At 56.3% G+C, this 19,719-nt stretch overlaps 5 protein-coding genes and 3 pseudogenes across 5 annotated transcripts; all 8 read left to right on the top strand.

The window, feature by feature from the left end:
• Positions 1-821: 821 nt before the first annotated feature.
• Positions 822-1,130, top strand: LOC131589072 (feather keratin Cos2-2-like). Its single transcript, XM_058858201.1, has one exon. It carries the CDS (start codon positions 822-824, stop codon positions 1,128-1,130), a length of 309 nt encoding a protein of 102 aa, XP_058714184.1.
• A 2,436-nt stretch (positions 1,131-3,566) lies between these two features.
• LOC131588804 (feather keratin Cos2-2-like) lies at positions 3,567-3,896 on the top strand. The gene has a single exon (XM_058857803.1). It carries the CDS (start codon positions 3,567-3,569, stop codon positions 3,894-3,896), a length of 330 nt encoding a protein of 109 aa, XP_058713786.1.
• Positions 3,897-5,491: 1,595 nt separating this feature from the next.
• On the top strand, positions 5,492-6,256 carry LOC131589032 (feather keratin Cos2-2-like; annotated as a pseudogene).
• A 2,436-nt stretch (positions 6,257-8,692) lies between these two features.
• LOC131588805 (feather keratin Cos2-2-like) lies at positions 8,693-9,022 on the top strand. Its single transcript, XM_058857805.1, has one exon. It carries the CDS (start codon positions 8,693-8,695, stop codon positions 9,020-9,022), a length of 330 nt encoding a protein of 109 aa, XP_058713788.1.
• A 1,595-nt stretch (positions 9,023-10,617) lies between these two features.
• Positions 10,618-11,382, top strand: LOC131589041 (feather keratin Cos2-2-like; annotated as a pseudogene).
• A 2,433-nt stretch (positions 11,383-13,815) lies between these two features.
• On the top strand, positions 13,816-14,145 carry LOC131589120 (feather keratin Cos2-2-like). The gene has a single exon (XM_058858280.1). It carries the CDS (start codon positions 13,816-13,818, stop codon positions 14,143-14,145), a length of 330 nt encoding a protein of 109 aa, XP_058714263.1.
• Positions 14,146-15,737: 1,592 nt separating this feature from the next.
• Positions 15,738-16,505, top strand: LOC131589115 (feather keratin Cos2-2-like; annotated as a pseudogene).
• A 2,436-nt stretch (positions 16,506-18,941) lies between these two features.
• On the top strand, positions 18,942-19,268 carry LOC131588758 (feather keratin Cos2-2-like). The gene has a single exon (XM_058857689.1). It carries the CDS (start codon positions 18,942-18,944, stop codon positions 19,266-19,268), a length of 327 nt encoding a protein of 108 aa, XP_058713672.1.
• The last annotated feature ends 451 nt before the right edge of the window (positions 19,269-19,719 follow it).

Here is a 19,719-nt window from a genome sequence, read left to right as displayed (position 1 = left end):
TGCAAAATAGGCCAGGCAAAGAGGCTGCACGTCAAAACTCATGGGATGTCACCGAGAGGTGAGGGAGAGATGGGCAGGTATACAGGAAGAATGAGAGTGATGCCCTGAGAATTTTGCCACAAAGAAAACCACAGGAATGACACAGGTTTGTGTCATGTGCCTGCTTGGAATGCCACCAGAGCATGATGCGAGCATTCGGCCTACTGTGACGTGGTTATATCCTGGAAATTCTTGGGCCTCTCATCATGGCCCTCAACAGAACTCTCCAGATGGGAACACAGCCGGCAGAAGCCAGGAAATAGAGGCCGCAGTGCAGGAAAGCAGGACACAGCCCCTACCATTAGCTGGGATGGTGCACATTTGACATGAGCTGGTCAGAAAATTATGACTTCCACAAAGGTGCCTCTGGGCCTGAGGCAGGGCAGGACTGCTATAAAAGGCAGCCCCAGTCTCTGCTCTCTCATCCACTTCTCTCACCTCCTTCTCCTCAGGAATCAGGTGAGTGGCAAGATCCAGCTCCTGCTCCTGCTGCTTCAAGAGCAGCTCTTTCCTGGCTGTAGGTCTCAGCTGAGAGGGGCTCTTGTAGCAAAGGGCTGGGAGCTGCTTCTGCTGGGAGAGGACAGGGGAGGGAAGGTCTTGTGCAGAAAGAGAGAGTTTGGGGCCTGGCTGAGAGGGGCTCCTGGGCTTTGAGCTGGGCAGTGCAATGTGAGCCAAGAGCTGCTTTGGCTGCATGGTGTTTGGGTGCAGTGCTGCTCCTCATGTGTCCCCACTTTCTGCTCCCTCCCTGCCCTCTGTGCCAGGTGCACCTGTGACCCCGAGCCATGTCCTGCTGCCGGCCCTGTGACCCTTGCTGCCAGCCCTGCGGCCCCTGCCCGCTGGCCAGCAGCTGCAATGAGTGCTGTGTCAGGCAGTGCCAGAGCTCCCATGTCGTCATTGAGCCGCCTGCTGTGCTGGTGACCCTGCCCGGCCCCGTCCTCAGCTCCTTCCCACAGAACACCGCCGTGGGATCCTCCACCTCCGCTGCCGTTGGCAACATCCTCAGCTCTGGCGGAGTGCCCATCAGCTCTGGGGGCTTTGACATCTCCTGCATCACCAACTGCTATGGCAGCAGATGTTGTCCCCCCTGCTAAAGCTGCTGGCAACATCCTTGGGCAAGAACCTCCACGACCTCACAACGTGGAGTTGCACTGAAGATGGATCTTTGTCGGAATGGATTTGTGCCCTTGGTTTACTGTTATTTTCTTCCACCCTCTTCCCTTCCCTTCCTTTCCTCTCAGCACCACCCAATGCCAGCCCAGTGGGACCTGTTTGCCTCCCTCTGTCCCTCTTCACGCAAAGGCAAACGGACAGCCCCACTGCACTCCAGTGGCTGCTCCTGTGTCCTCTTGGATCTACCTCCTTTTCTTCCTTAGAATCAATAAAATACTTTGGCATCCAATCCTGGCCCTCAGCTTCCTCCTTCCTTCTCTGGGAACTCTTGCACTCAGCTCACGACAAAAGGTGGAGGCAGCCGAGCGTGGAGACTCCATAGTGGAGTTGACTTTTTGCCGCTTCCATTGGAGGTCACAAACCCTGTCTTCCCCAAAAGAGCTTCCATCAGGAGAAGAGGATGTCCAAAGGTCACACATGAGGCAATGGGAAACAGCAGTGCCTGGGTATGCTCCACAGCCCCCTCTCTTTACACACCTCCCTCACATTAGATTTCTGCTCAGCTTCCAACCACACAGACAGAGCTCAGGTGTTTCATGGGATCAACTCAGTGGGACAACAGAACCAAAACTATCCTCCCACTGTGTTGGAGGCTGCCACTGCTTCACTTTCTGGCTGTGGGAGTGGAGAAACTCTGCCATTTTTCCCAGACACCGTCAAAAGTTTGTCTCCACGTGCCTCGTTCTCTCTGACATCATCATTTTCCCATCGCTCCTGGCTCAGGACAAAGGCCCCGGGACTCCCCCATGCCCACAGAGCCACCAGAACACTGGAATTTCAAAACTTCTCCACAAGGCAAGAGCAGGGAGCCTGGGAAATAGCTCAGTACTACAAGGCTGCATGGAGATGGCATGAAAGGGATGGCCTGGCTTGGGGATTGTCCTCGGTGAGACGGGAGTGCCGTGGGCCTCTCCAGGCTCCTGCAGGTCAGGAACTGGGGCTGAGTGTGTGGGAGTGGCTGGCACTGCTGGGCAGGGCAGTCCCTGCGGGGCTTGCAATGGGTGGGCTGAGAGGCCAGCTCAGGCACAGCTGTGGGCACACACAGGGGCACTGGCACATTGCCAGCCTGCCCAGGTGTGCCCAGAGATGAGCCCAGACGCACAGAGCCCAGCACACGGGCACAGGCACACGGCCACGGGGGCTGCACACAAGTGCCCTGCCCTGTGCACAACCATCCCCGTGCAGGCCACAGGCTCTCAGGGGCTGTTCCCACGAGAGCACAAGCACAGGGATGTGCAGACACTCGCACACACCGGGGCACAGCCACACTCCCACGCGCTGCATTGCACGGGAGCACATGGGGCAGAGGCCACAGGAAGGGATGGGACTGAGGAGATGATGGGGAGCTCCCGTCCACAGCAAATTCTGAGCGCACACAGCAGGACAGATGCTCAGGCTGCAGTGCCACAGGCGCCTCAAGGCTTGTGCAGGAAAAGGAGGAGGAGGAGGAGGGCAAAGAGTTTTGATTCAGATGACAAATCCTAATGTGGAGCCGTTAGGTGGTGAGGAAAAGCCTGGAGGGCTGGCAGCAGATGAGGCCCTTCCAGTCATCAGGAATTACAAAAATCTGGCAGCATGATAAATCTCCACCAGAATGCCCCAGGCTGACATCACTTGCCTCATCAGGATCCCTTCTGCACTGACTTCATGTCCTCTGAACACACTGACACTTCCCTGCCCCCAGGAAACCTGGGATCTCACATGCCTGCACTCCCAAGAGATGTCTTGGAGGGAACAGCAATGATTCCTGAAGCCAGGAACTGCAAAGTCATTGTAGAGTGAAGCAGCAACACATGACATAGCATTCCCTGAGATCTTTCCCTTCATTTGGCTCATACAGGGATTTCCTCACTTATTCAGCAGGGAATGTGGGCCCTGAGGCAGTGTGGGGCCAGGATAAAAGGCAGCCTAACTGGTGGCTCTCTCAACCACTTCTGTCACCTCCTTCTCCTTGGGGAACAGGTGAGTTGCAAGTCCCTTTCTCCTCCACCCTCTCCAGGACACAGCACTCAGCTTTCCAGCCCTTGTTCCTGCTCCTTCTTCTTCTGGGGCTGTTCTGCCATGGTGGCAGAGGTGTGGGCAGAGGGGAGGCCGTGTGTTCTGGCCAGAGGCTGAGGCTGGGCTGAGGGGCTGATTTTCATGCAGGTTGGGCAGGAGCAAGGCTGGGCCTGGCTGAGCTCGGGAGGAGCGAGCTGGGCTCAGGCAAAGGATCCCCAGTTTGGGGCTGCACAGGCTGGAGCCCCACGGGCAGCAGGGGCCTTGTCTTGCTGGGGGTGCCTTGCGGGCTGTGTCTCAGCTGTGCGTGTGCTCTGCTCCCTCCCTGCCCTCTGCGCCAGGTGCAGCGCCAGCCTCCAGACATGTCCTGCCCTGAGAAGTGCCAGCAGTGCCAGCCCTGCAACCCTTGCTGCCAGTCCTGCGGCCCCTGCCCGCTGGCCAGCAGCTGCAATGAGTGCTGTGTCAGGCAGTGCCAGAGCTCCCATGTCGTCATTGAGCCGCCTGCTGTGCTGGTGACCCTGCCCGGCCCCATCCTCAGCTCCTTCCCACAGAACACCGCCGTGGGATCCTCCACCTCCGCTGCCGTTGGCAACATCCTCAGCTCTGACGGAGTGCCCATCAGCTCCGGGGGCTTTGACATCTCCTGCATCACCAACTGCTACGGTGGCAGCAGATGTTGCCGTCCTTGCTAAAGACGCTGCCGCCAACATCCTTGGGCCACAACCTCCAAGACCTCACAACATGGTGCTGGAATGAAGTCAGAAATTTAAGACATTGGATTTAGAGCTTTGCACTATTGTTTCCTTCTTCTCTTGCTCTCCTTTTCCTGTTCCATTCCTTTCCTGTTACCGCCACTCATGGACGGCCTAGTGAGACCTCTTGCACTTTTTTCCTCTGCAGGCCAGGACGTCCGAAATCACTGGGGCGTCATAGTGGCTGCTCCTGGTGGCCTCTGTGACCCTCCTCCTTTTCTTCTTTTGACTCAATAAAATTGTTTTTGCATTCACACCTCGGCTTCTCATTTCCTTTCTTTCTGTGACATCACTTGCGGATTCATGATGAGAAACAAGGTGGAGGAATCCCAGCGTTACAATCCGTGCACTACAGCTTTCCATGTTCCCTTTCCCTTGGAGCTGGGAAAGATGTCCCCCTGTCTGAGGGTGCTGAGGCATTGTAATAACTTGCCCAGAAAGGTTTTGGATGCCTCAAGGTGGGAAGTGTGCAAGAGCAGGCTGGACACAGCTTTCAGCATGCCGCTATAGCGGCTGGCATCAGTGCCCATCTGTTGAGGGCAGGAGGAGTGGAAAGAAATGCTCTTGAACTTGCCTTCCAGCCCAAACCATTACCTCTGAAATCTTCCAGCAGGCAGACATCAGCAGTGTGACAAATGTGTTCCGTGTTGGGCAGGACTGAGTCCCCTCTGCACACAGGTGGAGATGACTCAGGCAGACATGGCAGGAGCCACTGGACTCTTCTCCCAGAGCCCATTCCTGCAGCCTTACTTGCAAAGTTTGCCTTTGTGAGCAACCAGGACACATGAGGAAGGCCTGCACCCAGGGAAGTGGCCAGCCTCTACTTCCTGCGGGAAGGAAGAGATGAAATTCTTTTCTTTTTCCCAGAGAATTTGTGCATGCATAAGCGCTTCACTTTTGCTTGAGCAAACTGACTTCTACCAAGCTTCAAGTTGGTTTCTGGTTTGTGGCGTTTTATTTTATCTTCTCTGCCCATGGCAGGAAGGGGATGGAGAGAGCACCTTGCTGGGCACCATCCATCCAGCCAAGCTCCACCGGGCACAGCTGGTAATCCAGCCCGGGCCAAGAGCAGGAACGAGCTGCAGAAACGCGCCGGGGACTGGTGACCAAAGGGACATGTATTAGAGGGGAAAGCAGACCACAAAGGATACCTGATGACCCTAATCCACTTGCAAAATAGGCCAGGCAAAGAGGCTGCACGTCAAAACTCATGGGATGTCACCGAGAGGTGAGGGAGAGATGGGCAGGTATACAGGAAGAATGAGAGTGATGCCCTGAGAATTTTGCCACAAAGAAAACCACAGGAATGACACAGGTTTGTGTCATGTGCCTGCTTGGAATGCCACCAGAGCATGATGCGAGCATTCGGCCTACTGTGACGTGGTTATATCCTGGAAATTCTTGGGCCTCTCATCATGGCCCTCAACAGAACTCTCCAGATGGGAACACAGCCGGCAGAAGCCAGGAAATAGAGGCCGCAGTGCAGGAAAGCAGGACACAGCCCCTACCATTAGCTGGGATGGTGCACATTTGACATGAGCTGGTCAGAAAATTATGACTTCCACAAAGGTGCCTCTGGGCCTGAGGCAGGGCAGGACTGCTATAAAAGGCAGCCCCAGTCTCTGCTCTCTCATCCACTTCTCTCACCTCCTTCTCCTCAGGAATCAGGTGAGTGGCAAGATCCAGCTCCTGCTCCTGCTGCTTCAAGAGCAGCTCTTTCCTGGCTGTAGGTCTCAGCTGAGAGGGGCTCTTGTAGCAAAGGGCTGGGAGCTGCTTCTGCTGGGAGAGGACAGGGGAGGGAAGGTCTTGTGCAGAAAGAGAGAGTTTGGGGCCTGGCTGAGAGGGGCTCCTGGGCTTTGAGCTGGGCAGTGCAATGTGAGCCAAGAGCTGCTTTGGCTGCATGGTGTTTGGGTGCAGTGCTGCTCCTCATGTGTCCCCACTTTCTGCTCCCTCCCTGCCCTCTGTGCCAGGTGCACCTGTGACCCCGAGCCATGTCCTGCTGCCGGCCCTGTGACCCTTGCTGCCAGCCCTGCGGCCCCTGCCCGCTGGCCAGCAGCTGCAATGAGTGCTGTGTCAGGCAGTGCCAGAGCTCCCATGTCGTCATTGAGCCGCCTGCTGTGCTGGTGACCCTGCCCGGCCCCGTCCTCAGCTCCTTCCCACAGAACACCGCCGTGGGATCCTCCACCTCCGCTGCCGTTGGCAACATCCTCAGCTCTGGCGGAGTGCCCATCAGCTCTGGGGGCTTTGACATCTCCTGCATCACCAACTGCTATGGCAGCAGATGTTGCCCCCCCTGCTAAAGCTGCTGGCAACATCCTTGGGCAAGAACCTCCACGACCTCACAACGTGGAGTTGCACTGAAGATGGATCTTTGTCGGAATGGATTTGTGCCCTTGGTTTACTGTTATTTTCTTCCACCCTCTTCCCTTCCCTTCCTTTCCTCTCAGCACCACCCAATGCCAGCCCAGTGGGACCTGTTTGCCTCCCTCTGTCCCTCTTCACGCAAAGGCAAACGGACAGCCCCACTGCACTCCAGTGGCTGCTCCTGTGTCCTCTTGGATCTACCTCCTTTTCTTCCTTAGAATCAATAAAATACTTTGGCATCCAATCCTGGCCCTCAGCTTCCTCCTTCCTTCTCTGGGAACTCTTGCACTCAGCTCACGACAAAAGGTGGAGGCAGCCGAGCGTGGAGACTCCATAGTGGAGTTGACTTTTTGCCGCTTCCATTGGAGGTCACAAACCCTGTCTTCCCCAAAAGAGCTTCCATCAGGAGAAGAGGATGTCCAAAGGTCACACATGAGGCAATGGGAAACAGCAGTGCCTGGGTATGCTCCACAGCCCCCTCTCTTTACACACCTCCCTCACATTAGATTTCTGCTCAGCTTCCAACCACACAGACAGAGCTCAGGTGTTTCATGGGATCAACTCAGTGGGACAACAGAACCAAAACTATCCTCCCACTGTGTTGGAGGCTGCCACTGCTTCACTTTCTGGCTGTGGGAGTGGAGAAACTCTGCCATTTTTCCCAGACACCGTCAAAAGTTTGTCTCCACGTGCCTCGTTCTCTCTGACATCATCATTTTCCCATCGCTCCTGGCTCAGGACAAAGGCCCCGGGACTCCCCCATGCCCACAGAGCCACCAGAACACTGGAATTTCAAAACTTCTCCACAAGGCAAGAGCAGGGAGCCTGGGAAATAGCTCAGTACTACAAGGCTGCATGGAGATGGCATGAAAGGGATGGCCTGGCTTGGGGATTGTCCTCGGTGAGACGGGAGTGCCGTGGGCCTCTCCAGGCTCCTGCAGGTCAGGAATTGGGGCTGAGTGTGTGGGAGTGGCTGGCACTGCTGGGCAGGGCAGTCCCTGCGGGGCTTGCAATGGGTGGGCTGAGAGGCCAGCTCAGGCACAGCTGTGGGCACACACAGGGCCACTGGCACATTGCCAGCCTGCCCAGGTGTGCACAGAGATGAGCCCAGACGCACAGAGCCCAGCACACGGGCACAGGCACACGGCCACGGGGGCTGCACACAAGTGCCCTGCCCTGTGCACAACCATCCCCGTGCAGGCCACAGGCTCTCAGGGGCTGTTCCCACGAGAGCACAAGCACAGGGATGTGCAGACACTCGCACACACCGGGGCACAGCCACACTCCCACGCGCTGCATTGCACGGGAGCACATGGGGCAGAGGCCACAGGAAGGGATGGGACTGAGGAGATGATGGGGAGCTCCCGTCCACAGCAAATTCTGAGCGCACACAGCAGGACAGATGCTCAGGCTGCAGTGCCACAGGCGCCTCAAGGCTTGTGCAGGAAAAGGAGGAGGAGGAGGAGGGCAAAGAGTTTTGATTCAGATGACAAATCCTAATGTGGAGCCCTTAGGTGGTGAGGAAAAGCCTGGAGGGCTGGCAGCAGATGAGGCCCTTCCAGTCATCAGGAATTACAAAAATCTGGCAGCATGATAAATCTCCACCAGAATGCCCCAGGCTGACATCACTTGCCTCATCAGGATCCCTTCTGCACTGACTTCATGTCCTCTGAACACACTGACACTTCCCTGCCCCCAGGAAACCTGGGATCTCACATGCCTGCACTCCCAAGAGATGTCTTGGAGGGAACAGCAATGATTCCTGAAGCCAGGAACTGCAAAGTCATTGTAGAGTGAAGCAGCAACACATGACATAGCATTCCCTGAGATCTTTCCCTTCATTTGGCTCATACAGGGATTTCCTCACTTATTCAGCAGGGAATGTGGGCCCTGAGGCAGTGTGGGGCCAGGATAAAAGGCAGCCTAACTGGTGGCTCTCTCAACCACTTCTGTCACCTCCTTCTCCTTGGGGAACAGGTGAGTTGCAAGTCCCTTTCTCCTCCACCCTCTCCAGGACACAGCACTCAGCTTTCCAGCCCTTGTTCCTGCTCCTTCTTCTTCTGGGGCTGTTCTGCCATGGTGGCAGAGGTGTGGGCAGAGGGGAGGCCGTGTGTTCTGGCCAGAGGCTGAGGCTGGGCTGAGGGGCTGATTTTCATGCAGGTTGGGCAGGAGCAAGGCTGGGCCTGGCTGAGCTCGGGAGGAGCGAGCTGGGCTCAGGCAAAGGATCCCCAGTTTGGGGCTGCACAGGCTGGAGCCCCACGGGCAGCAGGGGCCTTGTCTTGCTGGGGGTGCCTTGCGGGCTGTGTCTCAGCTGTGCGTGTGCTCTGCTCCCTCCCTGCCCTCTGCGCCAGGTGCAGCGCCAGCCTCCAGACATGTCCTGCCCTGAGAAGTGCCAGCAGTGCCAGCCCTGCAACCCTTGCTGCCAGTCCTGCGGCCCCTGCCCGCTGGCCAGCAGCTGCAATGAGTGCTGTGTCAGGCAGTGCCAGAGCTCCCATGTCGTCATTGAGCCGCCTGCTGTGCTGGTGACCCTGCCCGGCCCCATCCTCAGCTCCTTCCCACAGAACACCGCCGTGGGATCCTCCACCTCCGCTGCCGTTGGCAACATCCTCAGCTCTGACGGAGTGCCCATCAGCTCCGGGGGCTTTGACATCTCCTGCATCACCAACTGCTACGGTGGCAGCAGATGTTGCCGTCCTTGCTAAAGACGCTGCCGCCAACATCCTTGGGCCACAACCTCCAAGACCTCACAACATGGTGCTGGAATGAAGTCAGAAATTTAAGACATTGGATTTAGAGCTTTGCACTATTGTTTCCTTCTTCTCTTGCTCTCCTTTTCCTGTTCCATTCCTTTCCTGTTACCGCCACTCATGGACGGCCTAGTGAGACCTCTTGCACTTTTTTCCTCTGCAGGCCAGGACGTCCGAAATCACTGGGGCGTCATAGTGGCTGCTCCTGGTGGCCTCTGTGACCCTCCTCCTTTTCTTCTTTTGACTCAATAAAATTGTTTTTGCATTCACACCTCGGCTTCTCATTTCCTTTCTTTCTGTGACATCACTTGCGGATTCATGATGAGAAACAAGGTGGAGGAATCCCAGCGTTACAATCCGTGCACTACAGCTTTCCATGTTCCCTTTCCCTTGGAGCTGGGAAAGATGTCCCCCTGTCTGAGGGTGCTGAGGCATTGTAATAACTTGCCCAGAAAGGTTTTGGATGCCTCAAGGTGGGAAGTGTGCAAGAGCAGGCTGGACACAGCTTTCAGCATGCCGCTATAGCGGCTGGCATCAGTGCCCATCTGTTGAGGGCAGGAGGAGTGGAAAGAAATGCTCTTGAACTTGCCTTCCAGCCCAAACCATTACCTCTGAAATCTTCCAGCAGGCAGACATCAGCAGTGTGACAAATGTGTTCCGTGTTGGGCAGGACTGAGTCCCCTCTGCACACAGGTGGAGATGACTCAGGCAGACATGGCAGGAGCCACTGGACTCTTCTCCCAGAGCCCATTCCTGCAGCCTTACTTGCAAAGTTTGCCTTTGTGAGCAACCAGGACACATGAGGAAGGCCTGCACCCAGGGAAGTGGCCAGCCTCTACTTCCTGCGCGAAGGAGGAGATGAAATTCTTTTCTTTTTCCCAGAGAATTTGTGCATGCATAAGCGCTTCACTTTTGCTTGAGCAAACTGACTTCTACCAAGCTTCAAGTTGGTTTCTGGTTTGTGGCGTTTTATTTTATCTTCTCTGCCCATGGCAGGAAGGGGATGGAGAGAGCGCCTTGCTGGGCACCATCCATCCAGCCAAGCTCCACCGGGCACAGCTGGTAATCCAGCCCGGGCCAAGAGCAGGAACGAGCTGCAGAAACGCGCCGGGGACTGGTGACCAAAGGGACATGTATTAGAGGGGAAAGCAGACCACAAAGGCTACCTGATGACCCTAATCCACTTGCAAAATAGGCCAGGCAAAGAGGCTGCACGTCAAAACTCATGGGATGTCACCGAGAGGTGAGGGAGAGATGGGCAGGTATACAGGAAGAATGAGAGGGATGCCCTGAGAATTTTGCCACAAAGAAAACCACAGGAATGACACAGGTTTGTGTCATGTGCCTGCTTGGAATGCCACCAGAGCATGATGCGAGCATTCGGCCTACTGTGACGTGGTTATATCCTGGAAATTCTTGGGCCTCTCATCATGGCCCTCAACAGAACTCTCCAGATGGGAACACAGCCGGCAGAAGCCAGGAAATAGAGGCCGCAGTGCAGGAAAGCAGGACACAGCCCCTACCATTAGCTGGGATGGTGCACATTTGACATGAGCTGGTCAGAAAATTATGACTTCCACAAAGGTGCCTCTGGGCCTGAGGCAGGGCAGGACTGCTATAAAAGGCAGCCCCAGTCTCTGCTCTCTCATCCACTTCTCTCACCTCCTTCTCCTCAGGAATAAGGTGAGTGGCAAGATCCAGCTCCTGCTCCTGCTGCTTCAAGAGCAGCTCTTTCCTGGCTGTAGGTCTCAGCTGAGAGGGGCTCTTGTAGCAAAGGGCTGGGAGCTGCTTCTGCTGGGAGAGGACAGGGGAGGGAAGGTCTTGTGCAGAAAGAGAGAGTTTGGGGCCTGGCTGAGAGGGGCTCCTGGGCTTTGAGCTGGGCAGTGCAATGTGAGCCAAGAGCTGCCTTGGCTGCAGGGTGTTTGGGTGCAGTGCTGCTCCTCATGTGTCCCCACTTTCTGCTCCCTCCCTGCCCTCTGTGCCAGGTGCACCTGTGACCCCGAGCCATGTCCTGCTGCAAGCCCTGTGACCCTTGCTGCCAGCCCTGTGGCCCCTGCCCGCTGGCCAGCAGCTGCAATGAGTGCTGTGTCAGGCAGTGCCAGAGCTCCCATGTCGTCATTGAGCCGCCTGCTGTGCTGGTGACCCTGCCCGGCCCCGTCCTCAGCTCCTTCCCACAGAACACCGCCGTGGGATCCTCCACCTCCGCTGCCGTTGGCAACATCCTCAGCTGTGGTGGAGTGCCCATCAGCTCTGGGGGCTTTGACATCTCCTGCATCACCAACTGCTATGGCAGCAGATGTTGTCCCCCCTGCTAAAGCTGCTGGCAACTTCCTTGGGCAAGAACCTCCACGACCTCACAACGTGGAGTTGCACTGAAGATGGATCTTTGGCGGAATGGATTTGTGCCCTCGGTTTACTGTTATTTTCTTCCACCCTCTTCCCTTCCCTTCCTTTCCTCTCAGCACCACCCAATGCCAGCCCAGTGGGACCTGTTTGCCTCCCTCTGTCCCTCTTCACGCAAAGGCAAACGGACACCCCCACTGCACTCCAGTGGCTGCTCCTGTGTCCTCTTGGATCTACCTCCTTTTCTTCCTTAGAATCAATAAAATACTTTGGCATCCAATCCTGGCCCTCAGCTTCCTCCTTCCTTCTCTGGGAACTCTTGCACTCAGCTCACGACAAAAGGTGGAGGCAGCCGAGCGTGGAGACTCCATAGTGGAGTTGACTTTTTGCCGCTTCCATTGGAGGTCACAAACCCTGTCTTCCCCAAAAGAGCTTCCATCAGGAGAAGAGGATGTCCAAAGGTCACACATGAGGCAATGGGAAACAGCAGTGCCTGGGTATGCTCCACAGCCCCCTCTCTTTACACACCTCCCTCACATTAGATTTCTGCTCAGCTTCCAACCACACAGACAGAGCTCAGGTGTTTCATGGGATCAACTCAGTGGGACAACAGAACCAAAACTATCCTCCCACTGTGTTGGAGGCTGCCACTGCTTCACTTTCTGGCTGTGGGAGTGGAGAAACTCTGCCATTTTTCCCAGACACCGTCAAAAGTTTGTCTCCACGTGCCTCGTTCTCTCTGACATCATCATTTTCCCATCGCTCCTGGCTCAGGACAAAGGCCCCGGGACTCCCCCATGCCCACAGAGCCACCAGAACCCTGGAATTTCAAAACTTCTCCACGAGGCAAGAGCAAGGAGCCTGGGAAATAGCTCAGTACTACAAGGCTGCATGGAGATGGCATGAAAGGGATGGCCTGGCTTGGGGATTGTCCTCGGTGAGACGGGAGTGCCGTGGGCCTCTCCAGGCTCCTGCAGGTCAGGAACTGGGGCTGAGTGTGTGGGAGTGGCTGGCACTGCTGGGCAGGGCAGTCCCTGCGGGGCTTGCAATGGGTGGGCTGAGAGGCCAGCTCAGGCACAGCTGTGGGCACACACAGGGGCACTGGCACATTGCCAGCCTGCCCAGGTGTGCACAGAGATGAGCCCAGACGCACAGAGCCCAGCACACGGGCACAGGCACACGGCCACGGGGGCTGCACACAAGTGCCCTGCCCTGTGCACAACCATCCCTGTGCAGGCCACAGGCTCTCAGGGGCTGTTCCCACGAGAGCACAAGCACAGGGATGTGCAGACACTTGCACACACCGGGGCACAGCCACACTCCCACACGCTGCATTGCACGGGAGCACATGGGGCAGAGGCCACAGGAAGGGATGGGACTGAGGAGATGATGGGGAGCTCCCGTCCACAGCAAATTCTGAGCGCACACAGCAGGACAGATGCTCAGGCTGCAGTGCCACAGGCGCCTCAAGGCTTGTGCAGGAAAAGGAGGAGGAGGAGGGCAAAGAGTTTTGATTCAGATGACAAATCCTAATGTGGAGCCCTTAGGTGGTGAGGAAAAGCCTGGAGGGCTGGCAGCAGATGAGGCCCTTCCAGTCATCAGGAATTACAAAAATCTGGCAGCATGATAAATCTCCACCAGAATGCCCCAGGCTGACATCACTTGCCTCATCAGGATCCCTTCTGCACTGACTTCATGTCCTCTGAACACACTGACACTTCCCTGCCCCCAGGAAACCTGGAATCTCACATGCCTGCACTCCCAAGAGATGTCTTGGAGGGAACAGCAATGATTCCTGAAGCCAGGAACTGCAAAGTCATTGTAGAGTGAAGCAGCAACACATGACATAGCATTCCCTGAGATCTTTCCCTTCATTTGGCTCATACAGGGATTTCCTCACTTATTCAGCAGGGAATGTGGGCCCTGAGGCAGTGTGGGGCCAGGATAAAAGGCAGCCTAACTGGTGGCTCTCTCAACCACTTCTGTCACCTCCTTCTCCTTGGGGAACAGGTGAGTTGCAAGTCCCTTTCTCCTCCACCCTCTCCAGGACACAGCACTCAGCTTTCCAGCCCTTGTTCCTGCTCCTTCTTCTTCTGGGGCTGTTCTGCCATGGTGGCAGAGGTGTGGGCAGAGGGGAGGCCGTGTGTTCTGGCCAGAGGCTGAGGCTGGGCTGAGGGGCTGATTTTCATGCAGGTTGGGCAGGAGCAAGGCTGGGCCTGGCTGAGCTCGGGAGGAGCGAGCTGGGCTCAGGCAAAGGATCCCCAGTTTGGGGCTGCACAGGCTGGAGCCCCACGGGCAGCAGGGGCCTTGTCTTGCTGGGGGTGCCTTGCGGGCTGTGTCTCAGCTGTGCGTGTGCTCTGCTCCCTCCCTGCCCTCTGCGCCAGGTGCAGCGCCAGCCTCCAGACATGTCCTGCCCTGAGAAGTGCCAGCAGTGCCAGCCCTGCAACCCTTGCTGCCAGTCCTGCGGCCCCTGCCCGCTGGCCAGCAGCTGCAATGAGTGCTGTGTCAGGCAGTGCCAGAGCTCCCATGTCGTCATTGAGCCGCCTGCTGTGCTGGTGACCCTGCCCGGCCCCATCCTCAGCTCCTTCCCACAGAACACCGCCGTGGGATCCTCCACCTCCGCTGCCGTTGGCAGCATCCTCAGCTCTGACGGAGTGCCCATCAGCTCCGGGGGCTTTGACATCTCCTGCATCACCAACTGCTACGGTGGCAGCAGATGTTGCCGTCCTTGCTAAAGACGCTGCCGCCAACATCCTTGGGCCACAACCTCCAAGACCTCACAACATGGTGCTGGAATGAAGTCAGAAATTTAAGACATTGGATTTAGAGCTTTGCACTATTGTTTCCTTCTTCTCTTGCTCTCCTTTTCCTGTTCCATTCCTTTCCTGTTACCGCCACTCATGGACGGCCTAGTGAGACCTCTTGCACTTTTTTCCTCTGCAGGCCAGGACGTCCGAAATCACTGGGGCGTCATAGTGGCTGCTCCTGGTGGCCTCTGTGACCCTCCTCCTTTTCTTCTTTTGACTCAATAAAATTGTTTTTGCATTCACACCTCGGCTTCTCATTTCCTTTCTTTCTGTGACATCACTTGCGGATTCATGATGAGAAACAAGGTGGAGGAATCCCAGCGTTACAATCCGTGCACTACAGCTTTCCATGTTCCCTTTCCCTTGGAGCTGGGAAAGATGTCCCCCTGTCTGAGGGTGCTGAGGCATTGTAATAACTTGCCCAGAAAGGTTTTGGATGCCTCAAGGTGGGAAGTGTGCAAGAGCAGGCTGGACACAGCTTTCAGCATGCCGCTATAGCGGCTGGCATCAGTGCCCACCTGTTGAGGGCAGGAGGAGTGGAAAGAAATGCTCTTGAACTTGCCTTCCAGCCCAAACCATTACCTCTGAAATCTTCCAGCAGGCAGACATCAGCAGTGTGACAAATGTGTTCCGTGTTGGGCAGGACTGAGTCCCCTCTGCACACAGGTGGAGATGACTCAGGCAGACATGGCAGGAGCCACTGGACTCTTCTCCCAGAGCCCATTCCTGCAGCCTTACTTGCAAAGTTTGCCTTTGTGAGCAACCAGGACACATGAGGAAGGCCTGCACCCAGGGAAGTGGCCAGCCTCTACTTCCTGCGGGAAGGAAGAGATGAAATTCTTTTCTTTTTCCCAGAGAATTTGTGCATGCATAAGCGCTTCACTTTTGCTTGAGCAAACTGACTTCTACCAAGCTTCAAGTTGGTTTCTGGTTTGTGGCGTTTTATTTTATCTTCTCTGCCCATGGCAGGAAGGGGATGGAGAGAGCACCTTGCTGGGCACCATCCATCCAGCCAAGCTCCACCGGGCACAGCTGGTAATCCAGCCCGGGCCAAGAGCAGGAACGAGCTGCAGAAACGCGCCGGGGACTGGTGACCAAAGGGACATGTATTAGAGGGGAAAGCAGACCACAAAGGATACCTGATGACCCTAATCCACTTGCAAAATAGGCCAGGCAAAGAGGCTGCACGTCAAAACTCATGGGATGTCACCGAGAGGTGAGGGAGAGATGGGCAGGTATACAGGAAGAATGAGAGTGATGCCCTGAGAATTTTGCCACAAAGAAAACCACAGGAATGACACAGGTTTGTGTCATGTGCCTGCTTGGAATGCCACCAGAGCATGATGCGAGCATTCGGCCTACTGTGACGTGGTTATATCCTGGAAATTCTTGGGCCTCTCATCATGGCCCTCAACAGAACTCTCCAGATGGGAACACAGCCGGCAGAAGCCAGGAAATAGAGGCCGCAGTGCAGGAAAGCAGGACACAGCCCCTACCATTAGCTGGGATGGTGCACATTTGACATGAGCTGGTCAGAAAATTATGACTTCCACAAAGGTGCCTCTGGGCCTGAGGCAGGGCAGGACTGCTATAAAAGGCAGCCCCAGTCTCTGCTCTCTCATCCACTTCTCTCACCTCCTTCTCCTCAGGAATCAGGTGAGTGGCAAGATCCAGCTCCTGCTCCTGCTGCTTCAAGAGCAGCTCTTTCCTGGCTGTAGGTCTCAGCTGAGAGGGGCTCTTGTAGCAAAGGGCTGGGAGCTGCTTCTGCTGGGAGAGGACAGGGGAGGGAAGGTCTTGTGCAGAAAGAGAGAGTTTGGGGCCTGGCTGAGAGGGGCTCCTGGGCTTTGAGCTGGGCAGTGCAATGTGAGCCAAGAGCTGCTTTGGCTGCATGGTGTTTGGGTGCAGTGCTGCTCCTCATGTGTCCCCACTTTCTGCTCCCTCCCTGCCCTCTGTGCCAGGTGCACCTGTGACCCCGAGCCATGTCCTGCTGCCGGCCCTGTGACCCTTGCTGCCAGCCCTGCGGCCCCTGCCCGCTGGCCAGCAGCTGCAATGAGTGCTGTGTCAGGCAGTGCCAGAGCTCCCATGTCGTCATTGAGCCGCCTGCTGTGCTGGTGACCCTGCCCGGCCCCGTCCTCAGCTCCTTCCCACAGAACACCGCCGTGGGATCCTCCACCTCCGCTGCCATTGGCAACATCCTCAGCTGTGGCGGAGTGCCCATCAGCTCTGGGGGCTTTGACATCTCCTGCATCACCAACTGCTATGGCAGCAGATGTTGTCCCCCCTGCTAAAGCTGCTGGCAACATCCTTGGGCAAGAACCTCCACGACCTCACAACGTGGAGTTGCACTGAAGATGGATCTTTGTCGGAATGGATTTGTGCCCTTGGTTTACTGTTATTTTCTTCCACCCTCTTCCCTTCCCTTCCTTTCCTCTCAGCACCACCCAATGCCAGCCCAGTGGGACCTGTTTGCCTCCCTCTGTCCCTCTTCACGCAAAGGCAAACGGACAGCCCCACTGCACTCCAGTGGCTGCTCCTGTGTCCTCTTGGATCTACCTCCTTTTCTTCCTTAGAATCAATAAAATACTTTGGCATCCAATCCTGGCCCTCAGCTTCCTCCTTCCTTCTCTGGGAACTCTTGCACTCAGCTCACGACAAAAGGTGGAGGCAGCCGAGCGTGGAGACTCCATAGTGGAGTTGACTTTTTGCCGCTTCCATTGGAGGTCACAAACCCTGTCTTCCCCAAAAGAGCTTCCATCAGGAGAAGAGGATGTCCAAAGGTCACACATGAGGCAATGGGAAACAGCAGTGCCTGGGTATGCTCCACAGCCCCCTCTCTTTACACACCTCCCTCACATTAGATTTCTGCTCAGCTTCCAACCACACAGACAGAGCTCAGGTGTTTCATGGGATCAACTCAGTGGGACAACAGAACCAAAACTATCCTCCCACTGTGTTGGAGGCTGCCACTGCTTCACTTTCTGGCTGTGGGAGTGGAGAAACTCTGCCATTTTTCCCAGACACCGTCAAAAGTTTGTCTCCACGTGCCTCGTTCTCTCTGACATCATCATTTTCCCATCGCTCCTGGCTCAGGACAAAGGCCCCGGGACTCCCCCATGCCCACAGAGCCACCAGAACACTGGAATTTCAAAACTTCTCCACAAGGCAAGAGCAGGGAGCCTGGGAAATAGCTCAGTACTACAAGGCTGCATGGAGATGGCATGAAAGGGATGGCCTGGCTTGGGGATTGTCCTCGGTGAGACGGGAGTGCCGTGGGCCTCTCCAGGCTCCTGCAGGTCAGGAATTGGGGCTGAGTGTGTGGGAGTGGCTGGCACTGCTGGGCAGGGCAGTCCCTGCGGGGCTTGCAATGGGTGGGCTGAGAGGCCAGCTCAGGCACAGCTGTGGGCACACACAGGGCCACTGGCACATTGCCAGCCTGCCCAGGTGTGCACAGAGATGAGCCCAGACGCACAGAGCCCAGCACACGGGCACAGGCACACGGCCACGGGGGCTGCACACAAGTGCCCTGCCCTGTGCACAACCATCCCTGTGCAGGCCACAGGCTCTCAGGGGCTGTTCCCACGAGAGCACAAGCACAGGGATGTGCAGACACTCGCACACACCGGGGCACAGCCACACTCCCACGCGCTGCATTGCACGGGAGCACATGGGGCAGAGGCCACAGGAAGGGATGGGACTGAGGAGATGATGGGGAGCTCCCGTCCACAGCAAATTCTGAGCGCACACAGCAGGACAGATGCTCAGGCTGCAGTGCCACAGGCGCCTCAAGGCTTGTGCAGGAAAAGGAGGAGGAGGAGGAGGGCAAAGAGTTTTGATTCAGATGACAAATCCTAATGTGGAGCCGTTAGGTGGTGAGGAAAAGCCTGGAGGGCTGGCAGCAGATGAGGCCCTTCCAGTCATCAGGAATTACAAAAATCTGGCAGCATGATAAATCTCCACCAGAATGCCCCAGGCTGACATCACTTGCCTCATCAGGATCCCTTCTGCACTGACTTCATGTCCTCTGAACACACTGACACTTCCCTGCCCCCAGGAAACCTGGGATCTCACATGCCTGCACTCCCAAGAGATGTCTTGGAGGGAACAGCAATGATTCCTGAAGCCAGGAACTGCAAAGTCATTGTAGAGTGAAGCAGCAACACATGACATAGCATTCCCTGAGATCTTTCCCTTCATTTGGCTCATACAGGGATTTCCTCACTTATTCAGCAGGGAATGTGGGCCCTGAGGCAGTGTGGGGCCAGGATAAAAGGCAGCCTAACTGGTGGCTCTCTCAACCACTTCTGTCACCTCCTTCTCCTTGGGGAACAGGTGAGTTGCAAGTCCCTTTCTCCTCCACCCTCTCCAGGACACAGCACTCAGCTTTCCAGCCCTTGTTCCTGCTCCTTCTTCTTCTGGGGCTGTTCTGCCATGGTGGCAGAGGTGTGGGCAGAGGGGAGGCCGTGTGTTCTGGCCAGAGGCTGAGGCTGGGCTGAGGGGCTGATTTTCATGCAGGTTGGGCAGGAGCAAGGCTGGGCCTGGCTGAGCTCGGGAGGAGCGAGCTGGGCTCAGGCAAAGGATCCCCAGTTTGGGGCTGCACAGGCTGGAGCCCCACGGGCAGCAGGGGCCTTGTCTTGCTGGGGGTGCCTTGCGGGCTGTGTCTCAGCTGTGCGTGTGCTCTGCTCCCTCCCTGCCCTCTGCGCCAGGTGCAGCGCCAGCCTCCAGACATGTCCTGCCCTGAGAAGTGCCAGCAGTGCCAGCCCTGCAACCCTTGCTGCCAGTCCTGCGGCCCCTGCCCGCTGGCCAGCAGCTGCAATGAGTGCTGTGTCAGGCAGTGCCAGAGCTCCCATGTCGTCATTGAGCCGCCTGCTGTGCTGGTGACCCTGCCCGGCCCCATCCTCAGCTCCTTCCCACAGAACACCGCCGTGGGATCCTCCACCTCCGCTGCCGTTGGCAGCATCCTCAGCTCTGACGGAGTGCCCATCAGCTCCGGGGGCTTTGACATCTCCTGCATCACCAACTGCTATGGCAGCAGATGTTGCCGTCCTTGCTAAAGACGCTGCCGCCAACATCCTTGGGCCACAACCTCCAAGACCTCACAACATGGTGCTGGAATGAAGTCAGAAATTTAAGACATTGGATTTAGAGCTTTGCACTATTGTTTCCTTCTTCTCTTGCTCTCCTTTTCCTGTTCCATTCCTTTCCTGTTACCGCCACTCATGGACGGCCTAGTGAGACCTCTTGCACTTTTTTCCTCTGCAGGCCAGGACGTCCGAAATCACTGGGGCGTCATAGTGGCTGCTCCTGGTGGCCTCTGTGACCCTCCTCCTTTTCTTCTTTTGACTCAATAAAATTGTTTTTGCATTCACACCTCGGCTTCTCATTTCCTTTCTTTCTGTGACATCACTTGCGGATTCATGATGAGAAACAAGGTGGAGGAATCCCAGCGTTACAATCCGTGCACTACAGCTTTCCATGTTCCCTTTCCCTTGGAGCTGGGAAAGA

Source organism: Poecile atricapillus, chromosome 27 (genome assembly GCF_030490865.1).
Source record: "Poecile atricapillus isolate bPoeAtr1 chromosome 27, bPoeAtr1.hap1, whole genome shotgun sequence".
Classification (NCBI taxonomy): domain Eukaryota; kingdom Metazoa; phylum Chordata; class Aves; order Passeriformes; family Paridae; genus Poecile; species Poecile atricapillus.
This window is presented reverse-complemented; position numbering and strand designations above follow the sequence as displayed.